A 19,775-nucleotide genomic window follows, 5' to 3' on the forward strand; every position below is an offset into this window, starting at 1 on the left:
GGAAGTGTGGGTGTGATTAACTATTGTGCTACTCCAAATTTACAGAAGTTAAACTCCATTGATTTCAATGGAGATGCACCAGGACCAAAGTAAATTAATGTAAGGCTATATTAAGGCCTATGGCTACAGCACAGGAAGGCTGTGATTCTCAAAGGATAGATAGATAGATAGATAGATAGATAGACTGACAGTCATTTCCTCATATAAGTAAGGGCATATTAATAATTATGAAATTATTTTATGTTGTGAGCTTTTTCAAACCAGTCTGAATCCAGAGATATCTATTGCTGAGTTACCTTTAATGTACATAAATGTATATGACCCTATAGGTGAGGACACTAGCACTACCTCTGACTTAATACTTCCCATTATTAAGACCATGTTTTCATTTGCTTATAACTTTGCTAAGCTTTAAATGCCAAGTGTCTAACCTCAAGCTGTATTTATTTATTTATTTATTTAAATTTTCAGCCAAAATGATTTATGCATTTCCAGTAACTAGGGTAGAGAAAGGCACATTGCTTTGCCCATGTTAAAAAATTCTGGTGACCTTTTCATTGAGATGCTCTGGTGCCCACAGGCTCTGGCTCAAGGATTTGAAATTTGGCAGGGTATGTCTTTGATTCAGAGAGGTGCCTTTTGTCTTCCTTATGAAAATCGCCCAAATTTGGCCAAGTTATAAGCCTTTGACAAATTGCAGTTCACACATGCTTATTAGAAACCTACTAGAGCTCCACAACTAAATTTCACAAAGAAACCCTTGGAAAAATGGTGAGTGATCAGGAATTAAAGTCCCCGTATCATGATGCATACAAACAGAGAGCTGCACCTTAGTTGGACTTTGAACATTTCCTACCTTGACTTAGCAGACTCAGTTATATTCTTGTAATAATGGTGTTTTGTGCCTGTGTGTATATATGTAATTACATGCTTAGATTCCTTGTTTAAATTTCTGATTAGACACATCCCATGGCAAAAACAGAATGGCGAAATCAAACAGTCATCACAGAATTTATCCTTCTGGAATTTGGGGATCTCCAGAATCTGCAGTTTCCTCTCTTCCTGCTGTTTCTAGTTATCTACATTGTGACCATGGCCGGGAACCTCACCATTGTTGTGCTAGTTGTGATTGATTGGCACCTTCACACCCCCATGTACTTCTTCCTGGGGAACTTGTCCTGCTTGGAGACCTGCTACAGCTCCACCATCATGCCCAGAATGCTGGCCAGTCTCTGGGCTGAGGACAGAACCATTTCCGTTAGCAGCTGCATCATGCAGTTTTACTTCTTTGGTTGCCTGGCTGGTACTGAGTGTTTCCTCTTATCTGTAATGTCTTATGATCGGTATTTAGCCATATGTAATCCACTGCGCTATGCAGCTATAATGAACACCAGGGCTTGTATCCAGATGGCCGCAGGGTGCTGGATAAGCAGCTTTGCCCTCAACAGCATCATTGTCTATTTGATTTTCCAGTTAGTGTTCTGTGGTCCTAAGGAGATTGACCATTTCTTTTGTGATTTCACCCCACTGATCAAACTCTCCTGCAGTGATACCCACTTACTCACCCTAGCTGATTTCTCATTCTCTACCATATGTGCCCTGCCCCCATTTCTATTAACGCTGGCATCCTATGTTTGTATCATCATCACCATCCTGAGAATCCCTTCTACCACTGGGCAGCAAAAGGCATTTTCCACCTGCTCCTCCCACCTCATTGTGGTTACCACTTTCTTTGGCACCCTGATAATTGTCTATATGGTGCCACCCATCAACGCTCCAATAGATTTAAAGAAAATTTTCTCTGTCTTCTACACTGTTCTAATTCCATTGGTCAATCCCCTCATATATAGTTTCAGAAACAAAGAAGTAAACATCTCCCTGAGGAAATCTGTCAGGAAATTTGTTGTCTTTATGAGGAGGCAAAAAAAATTACTAGATTAAGTTTTAGGTTCAAATGAAATAGGAATAAGTTTATTGGGTCCCACACTCAGCTAGTGTGTTAAGAAGGGTTAGATTTGTGTTGGTAAACATTGATTTTACCATACATGCACTAAGTGACCAAAATATTTTTTCCATAATAACTCATATGTATAGATATGCAAAGTATGAAAAATGTTGCTAAGAATATAAGAACATAAGAATGGCTGTACTGTGTCAGACCAAAGGGCCATCCAGCCCAGTATCCTGTCTACCAGGGTGAGATTCTGTGGCCTGCGTTGTGCAGGATGTCAGACTAGATGATCATAATGGTCCCTTCTGACCTTATAATCTATGATTCTATGATTCTGCCAACAGTGGCCAATGTCAGGTGCCCCAGAGGGAGTGAACCTAATAGATAATGCTCAAATGATCTCTCTCCTGCCGTCCATTACCACCCTCTGACAAACAGAGTCTAGGGACACCATTCCTTACCCATCCTGGCTAATATCCATTAATGGACTTAACCTCCATGAATTTATCCAGTTCTCTTTTAAACCCTGTTATAGTCCTAGCCTTCACAACCTCCTCAGGCAAGGAGTTCCACAAGTTGAATGTGCGCGGCGTGAAGAAAAACTTCCTTTTATTTGTTTTAAGCCTGCTGCCCATTAATTTCATTTTGTGGCCCCTTGTTCTTATATTATGAGAACAAGTAAATAACGTTTCCTTATTCACTTTCTCCACACTGCTCATGATTTTATAGACCTCTATCAAATCCCCCCTTAGTCTCCTTTTTTCCAAGCTGAAAAGTCCTATCCTCTTTAATCTCTCCTCATCTAGGACCCATTCCTAGCCCCTAATCATTTTAGTTGCCCTTCTTTGATCCTTTTCTAATGCCAGAATATCTTTTTGGAGATGAGCAGACCACATCTGTACGAGATGTGGGCGTACCATGGATTTATATACGGGCAATAAGATATTCGCCATCTTATTCTCTATCCCCTTTTTAATGATTCCTAACATCCTGTTTGCTTTTTTGACTGCCGCTGCACACTGCGTGGACGTCTTCAGAGAACTATCCATGATGACTCCAAGATCTTTTTCCTGATTAGTTGTAGCTAAATTAGACCCCATCATATTGTAGGTATAGTTGGGGTTATTTTTCCAAATGTGCATTACTTTACATTTATACACGTTAAATTTCATTTGCCATTTTGTTGCCCAATCACTTAGTTTTGTGAGATCTTTTTGAAGTCCTTCACAGTCTGCTTTGGTCTTAACAATTTTGAGCAGTTTAGTATCATCTGCAAACTTTGCTACCTCACTGTTTCCCCCTTTCTCCAGATCATTTATGAATAAGTTGAAAAGGATTGGTCCTAGGAATGACCCTTGGGGAACACCACTCGTTACCCCTGCTTGAGAGCTTATTTGAGTCGAAATCCAATGATTTGGACTTTTGAATTAGGCTTGTTACACTAGCAAAAATAAAAATAGTAAAATCAGGTAGGATTTGTTGACTTAAGGCTATTCACTTCGTGTATTTTGACATGAGGTTGACAACTGATATTCTAACAGTCTATAAATCTTTCATTTTTTGAATTTCAGTGTCTGCTCTCATTAAGTAGTTGTTTGATCCTCCACCACATAGTTTCATGCAACTGTGAAAGTATATATATATCTTTAAAATAAATATTACAACATAGGAACAGCCATACTGGGTCAGACCAATGGTCTATCTAGCCCAGCATCCGGTCTTCTGACAATGGCCAATGCCAGGTGCTTCAGAGGGAAATAACAGAACAGGTAATCATCAAGTGATTCATTCCCTGTTGCTAAGGACATCATCTCTGCCCATCCTGGCTAATAGCCATTGATGGACCTATCCTCCATGAATTGATCTAGGTTTTTTTTTTATATATTATATTGACATTATCTGTCAAAATTATTTAACAAATTTGACAAGCCTATGTATAGGAGTGTTGATCCATTGGAGGCTATAGGTCAGATCTCCAGCTAGCATAAATTGGTTTATCTCCCCTGAAGTGAATGTGCCCTATTTATCTTCTGAGAATCTGGCTCATTGCATTAATGTCTCTTATTCTAATAAACTAAGGACTAGATTTTGAAAGATATTTAGGTGAGTGGTGGGATTTTCAAAAGCAGTTAGGCATATAGCCATTGATTTGAATGGATTTTAGCACCCAGATGCCTTTGAAGATCCCACCAGTCACCTAAATACCTTCCGAAATGTGGCCCTAAGAGCCACATTATCAAAGGTATTTAGGAACCTAAAGATGCAGATGGGTGCCTAGTGGGATTTTCAAAAGAATGTAAACAGCGTCAAGCACCTGATCTGAATGGAAGTTAGGCACCTAACCTGCTAAGGAACTTTTGAAAATCTCAGTAGGTGCCTGATTTACAAAGGGATTTAGGCACCTAACTGCCATTTTAGGCACATAAATGCCAGAATCGGGCCCAACTGGGACTCAAAGAAACGCCCCCATTCAGGTGCCCCCATACCGTGTAGGTACCTAAACTCATTCAGCACCTACATTTCTGCAGTTGGAGGTCCACAGATATCCATGTTTACCTTTCCGCTTCGGTGCATGCAGCCCCACACCAGGAGTGAAGACATCTGTGCCCCAGTACAATTCATAAACTGGGGGAAGACCAGTGTTCCTTTGCCTACCGTTGCTGCAGGACCTGATCTGGGGGGAGACAGAGAACATCCCTTGTAATTCTTTGCTCAAGGGATACTCACCCAAAGCTCTTGATAACTATTACTCTTGGCGAGGTGGTGGCGGGAAATAAATTAATGGAGACATGGCCATTGTACTGATAGGTGACTGGCACGAACAGTACAATACAAGAGTACTTTCACTTAAAACTGCACTTTATTTTTGTCTCCAGCATTTACATACATCCGCGACAAGTTAGTAAAAATTGATAACTACTGAAGTCTGGAGTAATCTTCGAGTGGTACAATGGCAGTCATCCAATTGGCCCTTCTTTCAGCTGCTTTTGATATGGTCTTACACAGTTGTCTTGCCAGCAAGTTAAAAAAGTATGGATTGGATGAATGGACATAAGGTGGATAGACAGCTGGCGAGATTGTCGGGTTCAATGTATTAAACTGCTCCCGGTAGCAATGTACTACTGGTAGCAGTTACTGATAGGTAATAGATTGTAAGAAACTGCTATGGTATAAAACTGCTACCTGATGTAGCAAATGCCTACAGGTAGCAATTTCTTGCACTATATTGTGTGTGTGAAACTGCTATGTGTAGAAATGTGGTATATGTAGCAGTTACCGTTACATATAGATTGTAAGAAACTGCTGTTGTAAAATACTGTTATTTGATGTAGCAACCTAAACCTCCCTTGCTGCAATTTAAGCCCATAGCTTCCTGTCCTACTCTCAGAGGTTAAGAAGAACAATTCTTCTCCCTCTTCCTTGTAACAACTTTTAAAAACTTGAAAACTGTTATCATGTTTCATTCTTCCCTCATAGGTCATGTTTTCTAGACCTTTAATAATAATAATAATAATAATAATATTATTATTATTTTATTTGCTCTTCTCTGGACTTTCTCCAATTTGTCTACAGCTTTCCTGAAATGTGGCGCCAAGAACTGGACACAATACTCCAATTGAGGCCTAATCAGCGCAGAGTAGAGCGGAAGAATTACTTCTTGTGTCTTGCTCACAACACTCCTGCTAATACATCCCAGAATGATGTTCATGGAGTCTCTGGCTCTTCTTTTATTTTGGGGGAAAATATGCTTGGGGTCTTAGAGGTTTTGTTTGTTTGTGTGACAGAATGGGGATACAATAATATCCGACCGTGACCTCTCTATTGTATTGAGTGTGAAAACCGTGGCAGAGTTCTGTTCTTTCTCTAGGCCAGCCTGTTCATAGTTTACCAGACAGCTGCCATGCCCAGGAAAAGTTATACTCATAAGTTATGTTTTGTTTATTTGTCAGTTGGTTAATTTGTTCCTTTTTTCCATGTATTATTTGTGGTTGGGAGTTTGGAAGGGGGAATTTGCTTAGACGGGGGCGTCATTCCCCCCCTCCCCCATTTATTAGGGTTTTAATGTCATCGTCTCATTGATGAGGTTTTCTGAGTTGAAGGTTTTCCTCCCACAATGCTTAAGGGGTAGAAAGGAGTCTCTGTAGATGTCTGGATGTTTGAGTTCCTACTGAAATGACTATTTTCATGTTTCTGGGATTTATTCTGTTATCAATGATGCGTTAGGGCACATAGAGTCTTAGATAAGCATATTTTTTTAATTATTTTAACCTAAATAAATCAATGTTGCATCATTCTCATTATGGTGGAAAGGCAGTTTTGAAGAGAAAGGTTTTACATTTTTTCTGAAGTTGACCCTGGATAATGAGGCCAAATGTTGATCCCATTAAAGTTTTCAGTGTGATGGAAAGGGAGTTTGTAGCGGGGTGGGTACCCCGCTCCTGCCTGAGGAGTTTAAAACAGCACTGGCAGAGGGCTGGGGCAAAGGGAAAAGCTACTGGGCTGATTGGGGAAGTAGCCACAGCTGGGCCATGCCCCAATCAGGCCCCAGCTGGCCCTATATAAGAGGCTGGGAGCCAGGATCTCAGGAGTCTCTCTCTGCCTTCAGAGAGAGAAGGGCCTGGCTGCAGGGAGCTAGACACAAAGTCCCTGGGTGGAGCAGGGCTGGGGAAAGGCTGGGGAGCTCCAGCCTGGATAGCCCCAGGCTGTGGCCTAGGAGAAGGCTAAGGGGTACTGGGGATTGCAGAGGGCAGCCCAGGACTAGGCCAAGGCAGCAGGTCCAAACCCAACCTTGCTGATGATGAGTGGCCTATACTGCAGTCTTCCCCAGAGAGTGGGAGCTAGATGGGGCCTGGCAGTGGCCTTATCCTGAGGTAAGGTGGGGATAGTGGGTGGGGGTTCCCCGGGAGGGAAGACCTAGCGTGTGTGTTGGTATTGCCAGGGGGCAGCTCCCAGGGCAAGGGGCACCAGGGTCCTGGGAGGGACACGGAGGCCAGAGAAGAGGACAAGGCAGATCACCGGCTTGCAGAGGGTGCTCCAGAGGCTGGAAGAGCTAATTCCCAGAAGGGACCAGCAGGAGGTGCCGCAGGGGTGAGTCCAGACTTCTACAGAGTTGCTATCTAATATTTTCTTTTATGTTATGCCTTGTTCCTACTCTGGTAAGTAAATCACAGTTTGCTTGGAGAAGGCTGTCTGCTCACTCAAGGAGGGGAAGAATTGCAGGTACTGAACACAGTCAGAAGAGCTGAGAAATCATGGTTGGTGCACTGGGTGCTGCAGGCTGGGACCCATTTAAGAAGGGGAGAATCACACGATTCCACCCTAAGGAAGGGGCAGATGAGGTGGAGACCTACTGGGTTCACTTAGAGATACTAGGGAAGAGGTAGAGGTGCAGCTAGCTCTGTAATAACCATAACAATTGGGATTTAGCCACACACTTCAAAGGGATCTGGTTTTGGCCAATGGTTTGCCATCCACCCAACAATCCGACTGTGTCTAAATCATCCCTGTATTGCAGGATGTGGCTATTTATGACCTTGATCCAGGGAGCGAGGACCAAGCTTCATCGGCAATAAACCTGGCTGGATTCCTTCACTACTGAACTGGTTCTTGTGGTCTTGTCATTTAAAATAAATGCAATGAGATTTACCAGAAGCTGGAAATGGGTGACAGGGCATGGATCACTTGATGATTACCTGTTCTGTTCATTCCCTCTGGGGCACTTGGCATTGGCCACTGTTGGAAGACAGGATACTGGGCTAGATGGACCTTTGGTCTGACCTAGTATTGCCGTTCATGTGTAATGTATATAAAGGAAAAGTGTTTCTATGTAACTTTGGTGCTGTGATGTACCCAGCATCCACCCCATGTTTGAGTCTATGCCAAATAAAAATACCTGAGTGACAATGGCAAGAATCGAACTGAGTTCTTGGGAAGTTGAGTTGAAGGAGGGCTCGGAACATAGGTGTCAATTTTGTGGGGGCTCCAGGGCTGGTGCACCCACGGAAAAACACCAGCAGCCAAGCTCCCCCCCACACACTCTGGGAGGTAGGGGGAGGAGCGGGGATGGGGCATGCTCAGGAGAAAGTGGCAGGGAAGAGGCGGGGAGGGGGTGGGGTTTGGGGAAAGTGGTGGAGTGGGGGCAGAGCCTGGGGTGGAGAGGGAGATTGAGCTTTCCCTGGGTAGAGAGGAAGTTGGCACCTATGGGCCAGAGGGAATTTCAACAATGCCCACCTCACTTCAGTAGAATAGCACTGAGATGAATGTATAATAAAACCAGATTAAGTGTATTAACAAAGAAGAGATTTCAGGAATACTGAGATCAGAGGCCCAGAAAATGGTTACAAATAAAACAAAAAATTATTATAATCTTCTCATGACTAAAATGTAACTCAGCAGGTTATAATGCTTGGCAAAGACATTTTTCTCACCTACAGCTACTTCGTAGCATCACCGACCCATATGGTTGAGGATCCGCTTTTCCTTAAACACAAAGACCGCTGACCTTTTTTTTTTTTTTTTCTTCTCCCCCTCAGTGACGGATAACAAGATGCCCTTTTGTTTCTCCTTATATTCACCAAAGTTCATTGTCTTTGTCTCAAGAGTTAGGATGACCCCTGGGTTCTGACTCTGGTGTGTCCTCTGGTGTTCTGGTGCCATGCTGTTTCCTCAACTTCCTGATAACTGGGGTTTACAAATGAAATGCTCATTGTCTCTGGCTCATCCTGCTTGATTTACATTTCAGACGCAGGCAAATCAACATTCCTTTGTCCAGGACAAACATGTTTACCAACTCTGCCTCCAAAACACGTTTTAGGAACATATTCCCAGCACACATTCATTATTCTTTACGCGCCATCCATCCATCCATCATGCAATGATATCAATGGCCAGTGTGTCACTAGCTTTCATTTGTTATTTCACATGACATTCCTTATAGATAAATACTAGGACATAAGAACATAAAAACAGCCATAGTGGGTGAGAACAACGGTCCATCTAGCCCAGTATTCTGTTTTCCAACAGTGGCTGGTGCCAGAGGCTTCAGAGGGAATGACTAGAACAGGGTAATTATCTAGTGATCCATCCCAGTTTCTGGCAGTTGGAGGCTAGGAACACAAAGAGCATCGGGTTGTGTTCTGGACCATCCTGGCTAATAGCCATTGATGGACCTATCCTCCATCAACTTATCTAATCCCAGTTATATTTTTGGCCTTCACGACATGCCCTGGCTATGAGTTCCACAGGTTCACTGCATTGTGCAAGGAACTACTTCCTTATGTTTGTTTTAAACTGGCTGCCTACGACTTTCATTGGGTGATCCTGGGTCTTGTGTTATGTGAAGGGGTAATAATGACAGCAAAGTGTTAGGTGTAGTGAGGTGTCAGGTGTAATTTGAGTCACTGTACAGTGGGTCCTCTGCCAGTTGGCACCGAGGGGCTCTTAGCACCCAAAAATATACTGAACTTGGCCAGTCTGGAGGTAAGAGACATGACAGAGCCAAGAAGGCAGCTTACAACTTTTCCCCACTGGATGCAGATAGAAAGACCCACCTTGGTAAAGGCAGTTCTTAAAAGCATATAGGAAACCAGCTAGATGCCCTCCATGCCCACACACCACCATACTGTGAATTCAGATAAAATTATAGTGCAAAATGAAGGTGTTGCGGAGTGTGGGGGTCTCAGGGCCCTGCACCCCCGGCTTCCTGCGATTCACCATGACTCTCAGCCAGCCAGTAAAGCAGAAGGTTTATTTAGATGACAGAAATACAGCCCAAGACGGGTCTTACAGGCACAGACAACAGGACCCCCCTCAGTTGGGTCCATCTTGGGATCTCAGGGCACCCCAGCCCCTTGCGAGGTCAGAGCCCTGTCTGCCTCCCAGCCAGCTCCTGAAACTCTCCCTTCAGCCTTTGTTCAGTTTCCTGGGCAAAGGTGTCACCTGGCCTCTAACCCCTTCCTGGGTTCTCATGTTACATGCTCAGGTATTCTCCATCGGTCAGTCTCCCATCCCCCAATGCAGACTATCCTAGCCACACTCCCCTGTCAGCATTCACAGACCACAGTAAGAACAGTCCCAGTTCATCACATCTCTCCCCCCTTCAAGACCAAACTGAGCAGGGTCACTTTAGCCAGTGACCTGGGGAAGTTTGAATCTACCCCCATTCCCATGGATACCCCAGCATCCCTCCCATTCCTTGGTGAGAATTACACCAGGCCCCTCCAGGTTCACCCCCCCCCTTAGGTCGGGGTTGCTCGGTGGCACTCGTAGTTCGCATGTGGGAAGGTTTATGCAGCCTGTGCCCTTTTCCCACCCCAATACCCCTGGGGTTCCAACTGGGCTGGGGTCTTCTCCCAGTGTTCCAGTCTGGAGGTCTGTGATTTGGGGCCTCTTGGTTCATAGCCCCCCTTTTAACCTTGGCCACCCTCATGAAAGGCTCCTCTATGCTGGGTAAGGGTCCTAAAGCCATTTTCCCCTTGTCCCGGGCCTTCCTCCCCCTCTGACAGGGGTCACAGGATCGGCAGTACTGTTGGACAGTAACAAAGACCCCAGGCCTGTAAAAGGTCTGTAGCAGCCTCTGCTGGGTACGCCAGGTTCCCTGGTGCCCTGAGAGGGGAATGTCATGGGCCCAGTACAGCAGCTGGTGGCGATACTTCTGGGGTACCACCAGCTGCCTCCTGATCCCCCCTGACTCCATTTTCCCTGGGGGAGCCCATTCTTGGTACAGGAACCCTTTCTCCCACAGGAACCTTTTCTGGCCACCTCTCCCCACAGTCTGTACTGCACTGAGGTCGGCCAGGTCCTTTATCTTCCGCAAGGAGGGATCTTTCTGCAACTCAGCCTGGAACTCAGCAGCTGGGACAGGGATGGCCACCTGCTCTCTCTCGCCGGCTGGGTCTGAAGCCGCAGCCTCCCTGAGCCATGTCCCTGCATGTTCCCTCCCAACCAGGTTAGGGTCCTGCGCCTCGGGCAAGGCACCCTCCCCAAGGTCAGGGCGCCGTGCCCCTCGCTGGCTCTGACTGCGGGTCACAACCAGTGCACCGTGGGGGTTGCTTGGCCAGTCCTCCAGGTCCCCCCCCATCAACACCTCAGTGGGCAAATACAGGTGTACCCCCACATCCTTGGGGCCCTCCTTGGCCCCCCACTTCAGGTGTACCCTCACCACAGGCACTTTGACTGGTGTCCCGCCCACCCCCCTCAGGGTCAGGTAGGTATTGGGCACCACCTGCGCCCGTATCCCAGTATCCATTGATCTTCCTCCCATCCACCTCCAGGGGAACAAGGTACTCTCTCCAGAGGGACAGCCCCGCGCCCACCGTATAAACCAAAAACCCTGAGTCTGGAGCATCCAGGCCCCCAGAGGAGCTGGCTTGGAGCTCTCCTCCCTCCTTAGCAGGTGGTACTCTGCCAGCACCCCTTCCCTGGGAATGCTGCCTCTCGCCCGGCTGGGTGTCTACCCAGTCAACCCTCTGTGGGTTCGGTCTGCTCAGTCTGTCCCTGAGCCTGGGGCACTGGGCCCGTATGTGATCTCTCTGGCCACAGCGATAGTAGCCCATGTCCCATGGACCCCTCGAGTGCGTCAGATGGACCTGACGCTGGATGTTCCCCTTTGGTGGGGGTTCTCCCTATTTCCTCGCTGGGAGGTCCCATGATGACTCTCTCTTTGTGTTGTGGCAGGACTGTTCCTTTGGGACTCCTCCCGGTTATCCCCTGCCCGACTGTTCACAAACTCGTCGGCCATCTGACCTGCATGCTGCGGGTTCTCTGGCTTTTGGTCCATCAACCATCACCTCAGGTTGGATGGGCACTGCTCATACACGTGCTCCAGTATGACTAGGTCAAGCGGGTCCTCTATAGTTTGGGCCCCAGCCATCCACTTGCGGGCATACCCCTGTGCCCGGTTGGCTAGTTGTAGGTATGTGACCTCACAGGTTTTACGCTGACTCCGGAACCTTTGCTGGTACATCTCAGGGGTCAGCCCAAACTCGCAGAGCAGGGCCTTTTTGAACAGTTCGTAGTCCCCCTCCGCCCCTTTCAGTCGGCTGTACACCTCCCTGGCTGTGGGGTCCAGTGAGGGGATGAAAAACTGGAGCCTGTCTGCAGGGTCAACCTGGAGCAGCTTGCAGGTATTCTCAAAGGCCGTCAGGAAAGTATCCATGTCCTCCCCCTCCTTACGCTGGGCCAGAAAGCACTTATCAAAGCTCTTTGCAGTCTTGGGTCCCCCCTCACTCACCGCACCCGGGGCCCCACTGCTCCTCAGCCTGGCCAGTTCCAGCTCATGCTGACGTTGGTTCTCCTCATGCGGACGCTGTTTTTCCCGTTCTTCCCGCTCATGCTGACATTGGTCCCGCTCATGCTGACGTTGTTTCTCCTTCTCTTCCCGCTCCTGCTTCAGTTCTTGCTGCCTTAACTCAAGCTCTTTCAGTCTCAGCTCCCTGTCATATTCCAGTCGCATCGGCTCCCGGGACGGGGAGCTCCACCGGGACGATCCCCTGCTGGTCGCCGGGGTCAGGGTGCCCTTGGTATTTGCTGGGCTTCCCCCAACCCCTCCCCTAAGTATAGGTAGGCAGGGTCTCGGGATGTCCGCGGCAGCAGTCTGACCCCTCCCAGCCATGTCAAGCCCCGGGGCCCACGCTGCATCCGCCGGGCGGCTTCTCTCAGGGACAGGGCTCGGTTCATCCAAGCGATCCCTCTCCTCCAGCTGGGCAATGAGCTGTTCTTTGGTGGACCTCCCAATGCGCAGCCCCCTCTGCCTGCACAGCTCCACCAGGTCACTCTTGAGGCGTTTAGCAAACATCCTCCTGCTAGCCACTCGCCGGCCTGCGCTCTCCGCTTTCCACCATTCCAGGGGGACCCCTAGTGTGCCAGCCCTTCTTCAGGTCACCACCTCTCTGCCAGGGTCGAGCTGCAGACTCCTCCACCCCAGGACCGCTCGCTGCGATCCCCCAGGGGACCCTGTTACTGCAAAAGTCCTTCTCACTGGTCACACACTCCCAGGGGTTAATTGCTCCCTGAAACCGTCTCTCTCTGATTCTTCAGCCCACCTGGTCCCCGTCGATCCCCCTTCGTTTTGCTGCTCCCCAGTCACTTACTGCAGGAAGCGCCGTCCACGGGGTGCAGTAGATCCCACCACTGCCACCAGTTGTCGCGGAGTGTGGGGGTCTCAGGGCCCTGCACCCCCGGCTTCCTGCGATTTACCATGACTCTCAGCCAGCCAGTAAAGCAGAAGGTTTATTTAGATGACAGGAATACAGCCCAAGACAGGTCTTGCAGGCACAGACAACAGGACCCCCCTCAGTTGGGTCCATCTTGGGGTCTCAGGGCACCCCAGCCCCTTGCGAGGTCAGAGCCCGTCTGCCTCCCAGCCAGCTCCTGAAACTCTCCCTTCAGCCTTTGTTCAGTTTCCTGGGCAAAGGTGTCACCTGGCCTCTAACCCCTTCCTGGGTTCTCATGTTACATGTTCAGGTATTCTCAGTCAGTCAGTCTCCCATCCCCCAATGCAGATTATCCTAGCCACACTCCCCTGTCAGCATTCACAGACCACAGTAAGAACAGTCCCAGTTCGTCACAGAAGGGTGGATGGTTCTGAGCTTAAATCAAGATAGTGAAACTTGAAATACTCAGGCGTTTTACCCTATGACTGGAGAACTGCAAATATAGAAACTATATAAAAAAGGGCGGGGGGGGGGTAATAATTCAGGATCTACAGGCCTGTTAGTTTGATCTCAATTGTTTGCAAGCTCTTAGAACAAATATTGAAAGAGAGGCTAATTAAAGTCATAGAGGTAAACTGTAAATGGGATCAAATACATTATGGTTTTACTAAAGGTAGGTCATGTCAGACTAACCCAATCTCTTTCTTTGAGAAGATAACCTATTTTTTCTGTCATAGTCTGTGAATTACTACAGAGAATTCTTACCCAGGTGTCTGACTGGTGGGTCTTGCCCACATGCTCAGGGTCTAATTGACCACAATATTTAGGGTTCAGAAGGAATTTCCCCCCAGGTCAGATTGGCAGAGACCCTGGTTTAATTTTGGTTTTTTTTTGGTTTTTCTCCCCCACCTTCCTCTGCAGCTATGTGAAAAGGGGTCACCAGTACAAAAGATTGAGAACCACTGGACTAGATGATCATTATGATCCCTTCTGGCCTTAAAGTCTGCAAGTCTGAGACTCTACTTGGCTCTCTCACACATTCACTATGTGACTTTGAGATGCTGTTTAATCCCCCCTTGCCTCAGTTTCCCCTGTGCATAATAATAGTCCCCTACCACACTTGGATGCAGGGAGAATAAGTCCATGAACGTATGTGACACTCCCAGATGCCACATTGATAGGCATATTAGAGCATAGATAATGAAAAGGGTGAAGTCACTAAGATTTTTGTAGACATTTGTGTCTCCATAGAAGTCTGGGACCTGAGGCTGGGTGTTTGAAATGTGCCTAAGTGAGGTAGACACTGAAATGCCATCAAAAGGCATTGGGAATGCAAGGCCTAACTCACTTAGGCCCCTTGAAAACTTTCAGCCTGAATGTCCTCTCTCATCCTTCCCAGGGTGAAACAGAGAATATAATATGTGAGCTTTTCACAAGTGTCTACATGATTTAAGAGCAGAAGTCCATTTGAAAGTCAGCAGCATGTCAGGAAAATCCCAAACATTATCTGATATCTTACATTGAGTACATGACCAGCTGTCACACCCTCCCTTTCTCTTTCCACCCTGAAGACATGGGTGAGGGACCCCACTCTTTTTTTTTTTTAAGAGTCTCCTAAATAGCAATTAGGTGGGAAAATGTGCAATAGGTTTCTTGTAAGTCTCTTCTTGGACTGTAGCACCATAATTGGAGGTGACCAATGACCTCATCACATGCATGTAGTAAGGAAGGCCATTTCCTCGGAGGGTAGCAGTTTGTCTCCATTCCCTCTGGTGTTTGTACCATCTACAGCACTAGCGTGTTGAGTTTTCCTTCTCATTAATCAAGGTAAGCATCAAGGGAGATGTCACCTTCCCACAGAAGGGATAAAAGAGAAATCTGGAGAGGGTCTCTCTTGTAGGAACTGGGCACAAGGCAAATAGCATCATATAGAATATTCATAGTAGATCTCTTTCCTGGCACTGTTGAAGAACGTGAAGCAGATGATGGAAGAAGATAAACTGCAGAACCAGTATCCTGGTCTCTGAATCACTGGGGAAAGGGACGGTATCCGAAAATCAGCCTTGCGTAGAACAGATTTAAAGGTAAAACATTTCCACCATTTCTGTTTCAATTAAATCATGGGATTTTGAAGTGGCAAACGTGAGCTAAGGCTTCCCTCACTGGTGTGTTGGGGAAGAAAGGTCTTTAATGGGCCAGGAATGGTCTTTAACAGGCTAGGAATATTCAATGTGTTGTGTCAAAGCTATGTCTTATCATGCTTCTTCTTCTCCGGAATCACTGTGAATGTTGATGAATGTGAATAATTGACTGATATGAATAATTTCATGGACCAGAATAAAATGAGGAATAATTCCATTATTCTATGAAATTGAATTAAAAGAAGATACATATGTCAAGCAGGTCAGTAAAACATACAGAAGGGTTCAGAGGTAGATAGATGTGTATGGGGATCTTTCTTTCTTTCCCCATACACATCTATCAATCGATCTATCTTTCTAACCATTTCCATACACCTCTCTGCTCCCCTGTTTCCTCTGTCTGTCTTTATTTCTGTCATCACTATAGACTCCCTGCAGAGTCAAAATATTTTTTTTAATCCAGAACACTGAGCTAAAAACTCTAGCTATAATAGCAGATTGGGTGCAATCCCATTTAAATCAAACCTTCTGGATATCTTGACCCTGGGATGGAGACACAACCCTGAACGTCTAGAGAAAAAAGAAAAAGAATTACAGTAACTCCTCACTTAACGTCGTCCCGGTTAATGTTGTTTTATTGTTACTTTGATGATCAATTAGAGAACATGGTGGTTTAAAGTTTCGCAATGCTCCCTTATAACTTGTTTGGCAGCTCTCTGCTTTGTCCACTGCTTTCAGGAAGAGCAGCCCGTTGGAGCTAGCTGGTGGGGGCTTGGAACCAGGGTGGACTGGCAGCCCCCCTATCAGCTCCCTGCTCCCCTAAGTTCCCTGTGTGGCATCCATCCAGCAGGCTATTAATTGCAGGGCAGTTCAACTTTCCCTCCCTGCACTGCCATGTGCTGCTCCCGTCCTCTGCCTGGGAGCTCCCTGCCTGGGGAGGAAGAGGGGTGCTAATGTCAGGGTGTCCTCCTCCCCCCACTCCTGCCCCCGCTCCTGTACCTTTATCTCCTCAGAGCGGGGAGACGACACAACCGTGCTCAGGACACAGGGAACTTGCTGGCAGCACCTGCTGTCTTAACATAATGATCTACTTAAAAATGCAGTGTACTTAGAGTGGGGTAAGCGTACTTAAAGGGGCAAGGCGTGTCTGTCTCACACACACACAGTGTGTATCTCTGTCTCTCTCTGCCATGCTGTCTCCCCTCCCTCCATTCGTGCTGCCTTGTAGAGTGTGAGGCTACGTTAACAACAATGTGTTAACCCTTGAGGGCTCAGCCAAATGCTAGTTCATCATTTAGCGGTAAGGCATTCCCTGGGAAATATCCCACCCTCTGACTTCACCACCTCAACCAAGCTTCACAATCATCATTTCTGTGTACAGTATTCAATTGTTTGTTTAAAACTTATATATATATATATATATATATATATATATCTTTTGTGTGGCAAAAAAAAATGTCCCTGGAACCTAACCCCGCCCCCCATTTACATTAATTCATATGGGGAAGTTGGAATAGCTTAACTTTGTTTCACTTCAAGTAGCATTTTTCAGGAACATAACTACTATGTTAAGTGAGGAGTTACTGTAAAGGCAAAAAGCAGGAGAGGGCTAACATAAATTTGTCTGGGTTTTCTAAAAGATCTACTCTAGTTCAAAGAGGAATGACTTCAGGGAAGTCCTATGCCTGTATGTCCAGACTGCACATGATTTCAGGTCCAGGCATTGTAAGCAATGCAGTCTGGATGCTCAAGTGCAGGCATGGAAACACTGAGTCCACACACCCAGGTTTATAATGCAGTGCAGACATATCTTATGAGCTGCAAGGTCAGACTGTTCGATAGTGGTCTGTATCAAATGCTCCTGAGGAAGCAGAGGAATTATATAACACACTTCTTCATAATTCCAGACAGATATTCATTGCTTTAAACCCTGAAACAAAGGTATTTATTTCTCTTATAAAACTATAGATGATCTAATGTACTTGGGCATATTCTGATGATTCAAATCAAAATCCAAGTCTTGTGTTGACATTAAGAGTGGTCCAAAGATTTACATCCAAAGTTTTCTAGACTGGAAAACTGAGCTTTCTCCAAACGGGTCTGCTTTCCTGCAAAAGTCTTTCATTTTTACTTGGAACAGCAAAAACAGAAAATAAGAGAACATTTTCAGGCAAAAACAGAAAACGTTTTGGTTTGGGGTTGAAAAATGTTCAGTAATTTTCAGCCAATTCAGTGCCCGAAGCAAAAATAACTAACAATAAATATTTAAAAAAATGTTTTGAGGTTTTAACTTTATTTCAACTAAAAAAACAGCATTTCCTTGGGAGAAAATGTCTGTTGACATTGTGAGGGATGGGACACTGATCAAAACACTCCCCCAATCTTCTGTATGAACTGTATGGCAGTTCTCGTGTTCCATTTTTTAATGCCTAAGTATAATTATGATCAACACTTCAAAAATGGTAAAGAGAGAAATCAGTGTATCAAAAGGGAGAGATAGGGAGATAAAGAAAGAGATCAGGATTGAGAGGTCAACTCAATAGCTTAGAAGAATTGTGTCCGATCCTCCTTTAAAAAATGGATGACATTAAGGGTTGTTAGTATATAATGGTAAACGTCTATCTCCTGAAACAAGAAAAACAAAACCCAAACATGATCAGCCTAGGAGATTGTTTGTGCTGTAAAATATTAGGCGTTTAGGGTACCAATGAGAATAAAAAAATGAAACTATCAGAGTTCTGTCAGGGGTACGGATCGGTAGAGAATTTGTTTGATCTCTTCTTGGTGAAGGTGGGGAACTAGAATATGCATGATCCAAAGCAGAAGGTCAGATGATGCATCAGCGATATGGACACATCACCACAAGGGGAAATGGGGGACTAATAATTTGTGCAATGAAATAGATGGAGTATATTGAAAAGTACCCTGATGGTCTTCAACTGCCAGTTCAGTTTGTTTTCTCTTCCAAAGGTAGAACCCATGGCAGACATGGAACTAGGAAATGAAACGGCCGGCAAGGAATTCATCCTCCTGGGATTTGGAAAACTCCCTGAACTGAAGAGCTTTCTCTTCCTACTCTTTCTACTGATCTACATTGTGACCCTGGCTGGGAACATCCTCATTGCAGCATTAGTTGTGGCTGATCAGCACCTTCATACCCCCATGTACTTCTTCCTGGGGATTTTGTCCTGCTTGGAGATCTGCTACACCTCCACCATCCTGCCCAGGGAGCTGGCCAGTCTCCTGACTGGGGACAGAACCATTTCTGTTAGTGGTTGTTTTATACAGTATTATTTCTTTGCTGGCCTGGCAGCTGCAGAATGTTACCTCTTATCTGTGATGTCTTATGATCGGTATTTAGCGATATGTAAACCACTGCATTATGGAACTGTTATGAATGGCAAGTTTTGCCTCCAGTTAGCAGCAGGGTCTTGCATCATTGCCTTTGTGGTTGTCACCATATTAATATGTTTGATGTCACAATTAACTTTTTGTGGCCCCAGTAAAATTGATCATTTCTTTTGTGACTTCACCCCAGTGGTCCAACTGTCCTGCGGTGATACCTACTTGATAGAACTTGTTGCTTTCTGTTTTGCTTCCATTGATATCTTTCCCCCGTTTCTATTAACCCTGACATCCTATATCTATATCATAGTCAGTATCATAAGAATCCCATCCACTACTGGGAAGCAAAGGGCATTTTCCACCTGCTCCTCTCACCTGATTGTCGTTACAACCTTCTACGGGACCCTAATCATGGTGTATGTTGTACCAAAAACACATACATTGAGAAACCTGAACAAAGTGTTCTCTGTCTTCTACACAGTCCTGACTCCAATGGTCAACCCCCTCATCTACAGCCTGAGAAACAAAGAGGTCAAGGAGGCTTTGAAGAAATCTCTCAATAGATTTGTGGCTTTTGTGAGAATTTGGTGACACTGAGCTAACTCATGTAGGTTACACTAAAAGGTGATAACCTGAGCTGTGTTTTTGAGTCTAAAAGACAGTCACTCGATGTCTTGATCCCTGTCATAGGCCTGGTCAATTTGGCTCACTCTTAAGAAACCACTGAAATCAAAGCAATTTGTGTCTGCAGCTTTCATTTGTTCATAGATCCATATATTTAAAAGCCAGAAGGAACCACTATGAGCATCTAATCTAACCTCCCCTATAAAACAGGCCAGAGAGTCTCACTCAATGATCCCTACATCCCAAGAAACTGGTGTGCAACTCGAGCATGGATCCAGAGCTGCTCTGTAATAATTTAGTAATGTCATATGTTCCTGGTTACTGAGACTCTTTTTCTGTATGACAATATGGGGTTAACTCAACAGGCAACTGTCTTAAAAAAAAATACAGTCAGGAAGGAAAAGATAAGCCACCTTTCCACAAACCCTTAAGGGACAATGCCAAAGTTATTAACTTTGATGATTTTGGCTTGATCTCCTACTGACCCTACAGGACTGTTTTGAGACGGCTCAAAGCCCTGTGAAAATAGAAGATCGAAAGAACTGCAGCAGGTCCTAAGCA

At 45.7% G+C, this 19,775-nt stretch overlaps 2 protein-coding genes across 2 annotated transcripts; both read left to right on the forward strand.

Moving 5' to 3' along the window:
• Positions 1-969: 969 nt before the first annotated feature.
• Positions 970-1,941, forward strand: LOC128846088 (olfactory receptor 1020-like). The gene has a single exon (XM_054045161.1). It carries the CDS (start codon positions 970-972, stop codon positions 1,939-1,941), a length of 972 nt encoding a protein of 323 aa, XP_053901136.1.
• Positions 1,942-18,224: 16,283 nt separating this feature from the next.
• Positions 18,225-19,181, forward strand: LOC128846089 (olfactory receptor 6N1-like). The gene has a single exon (XM_054045162.1). It carries the CDS (start codon positions 18,225-18,227, stop codon positions 19,179-19,181), a length of 957 nt encoding a protein of 318 aa, XP_053901137.1.
• The last annotated feature ends 594 nt before the right edge of the window (positions 19,182-19,775 follow it).

The sequence above is a fragment of the Malaclemys terrapin genome, chromosome 12, assembly GCF_027887155.1.
Source record: "Malaclemys terrapin pileata isolate rMalTer1 chromosome 12, rMalTer1.hap1, whole genome shotgun sequence".
In the NCBI taxonomy this organism is placed as follows: domain Eukaryota; kingdom Metazoa; phylum Chordata; order Testudines; family Emydidae; genus Malaclemys; species Malaclemys terrapin.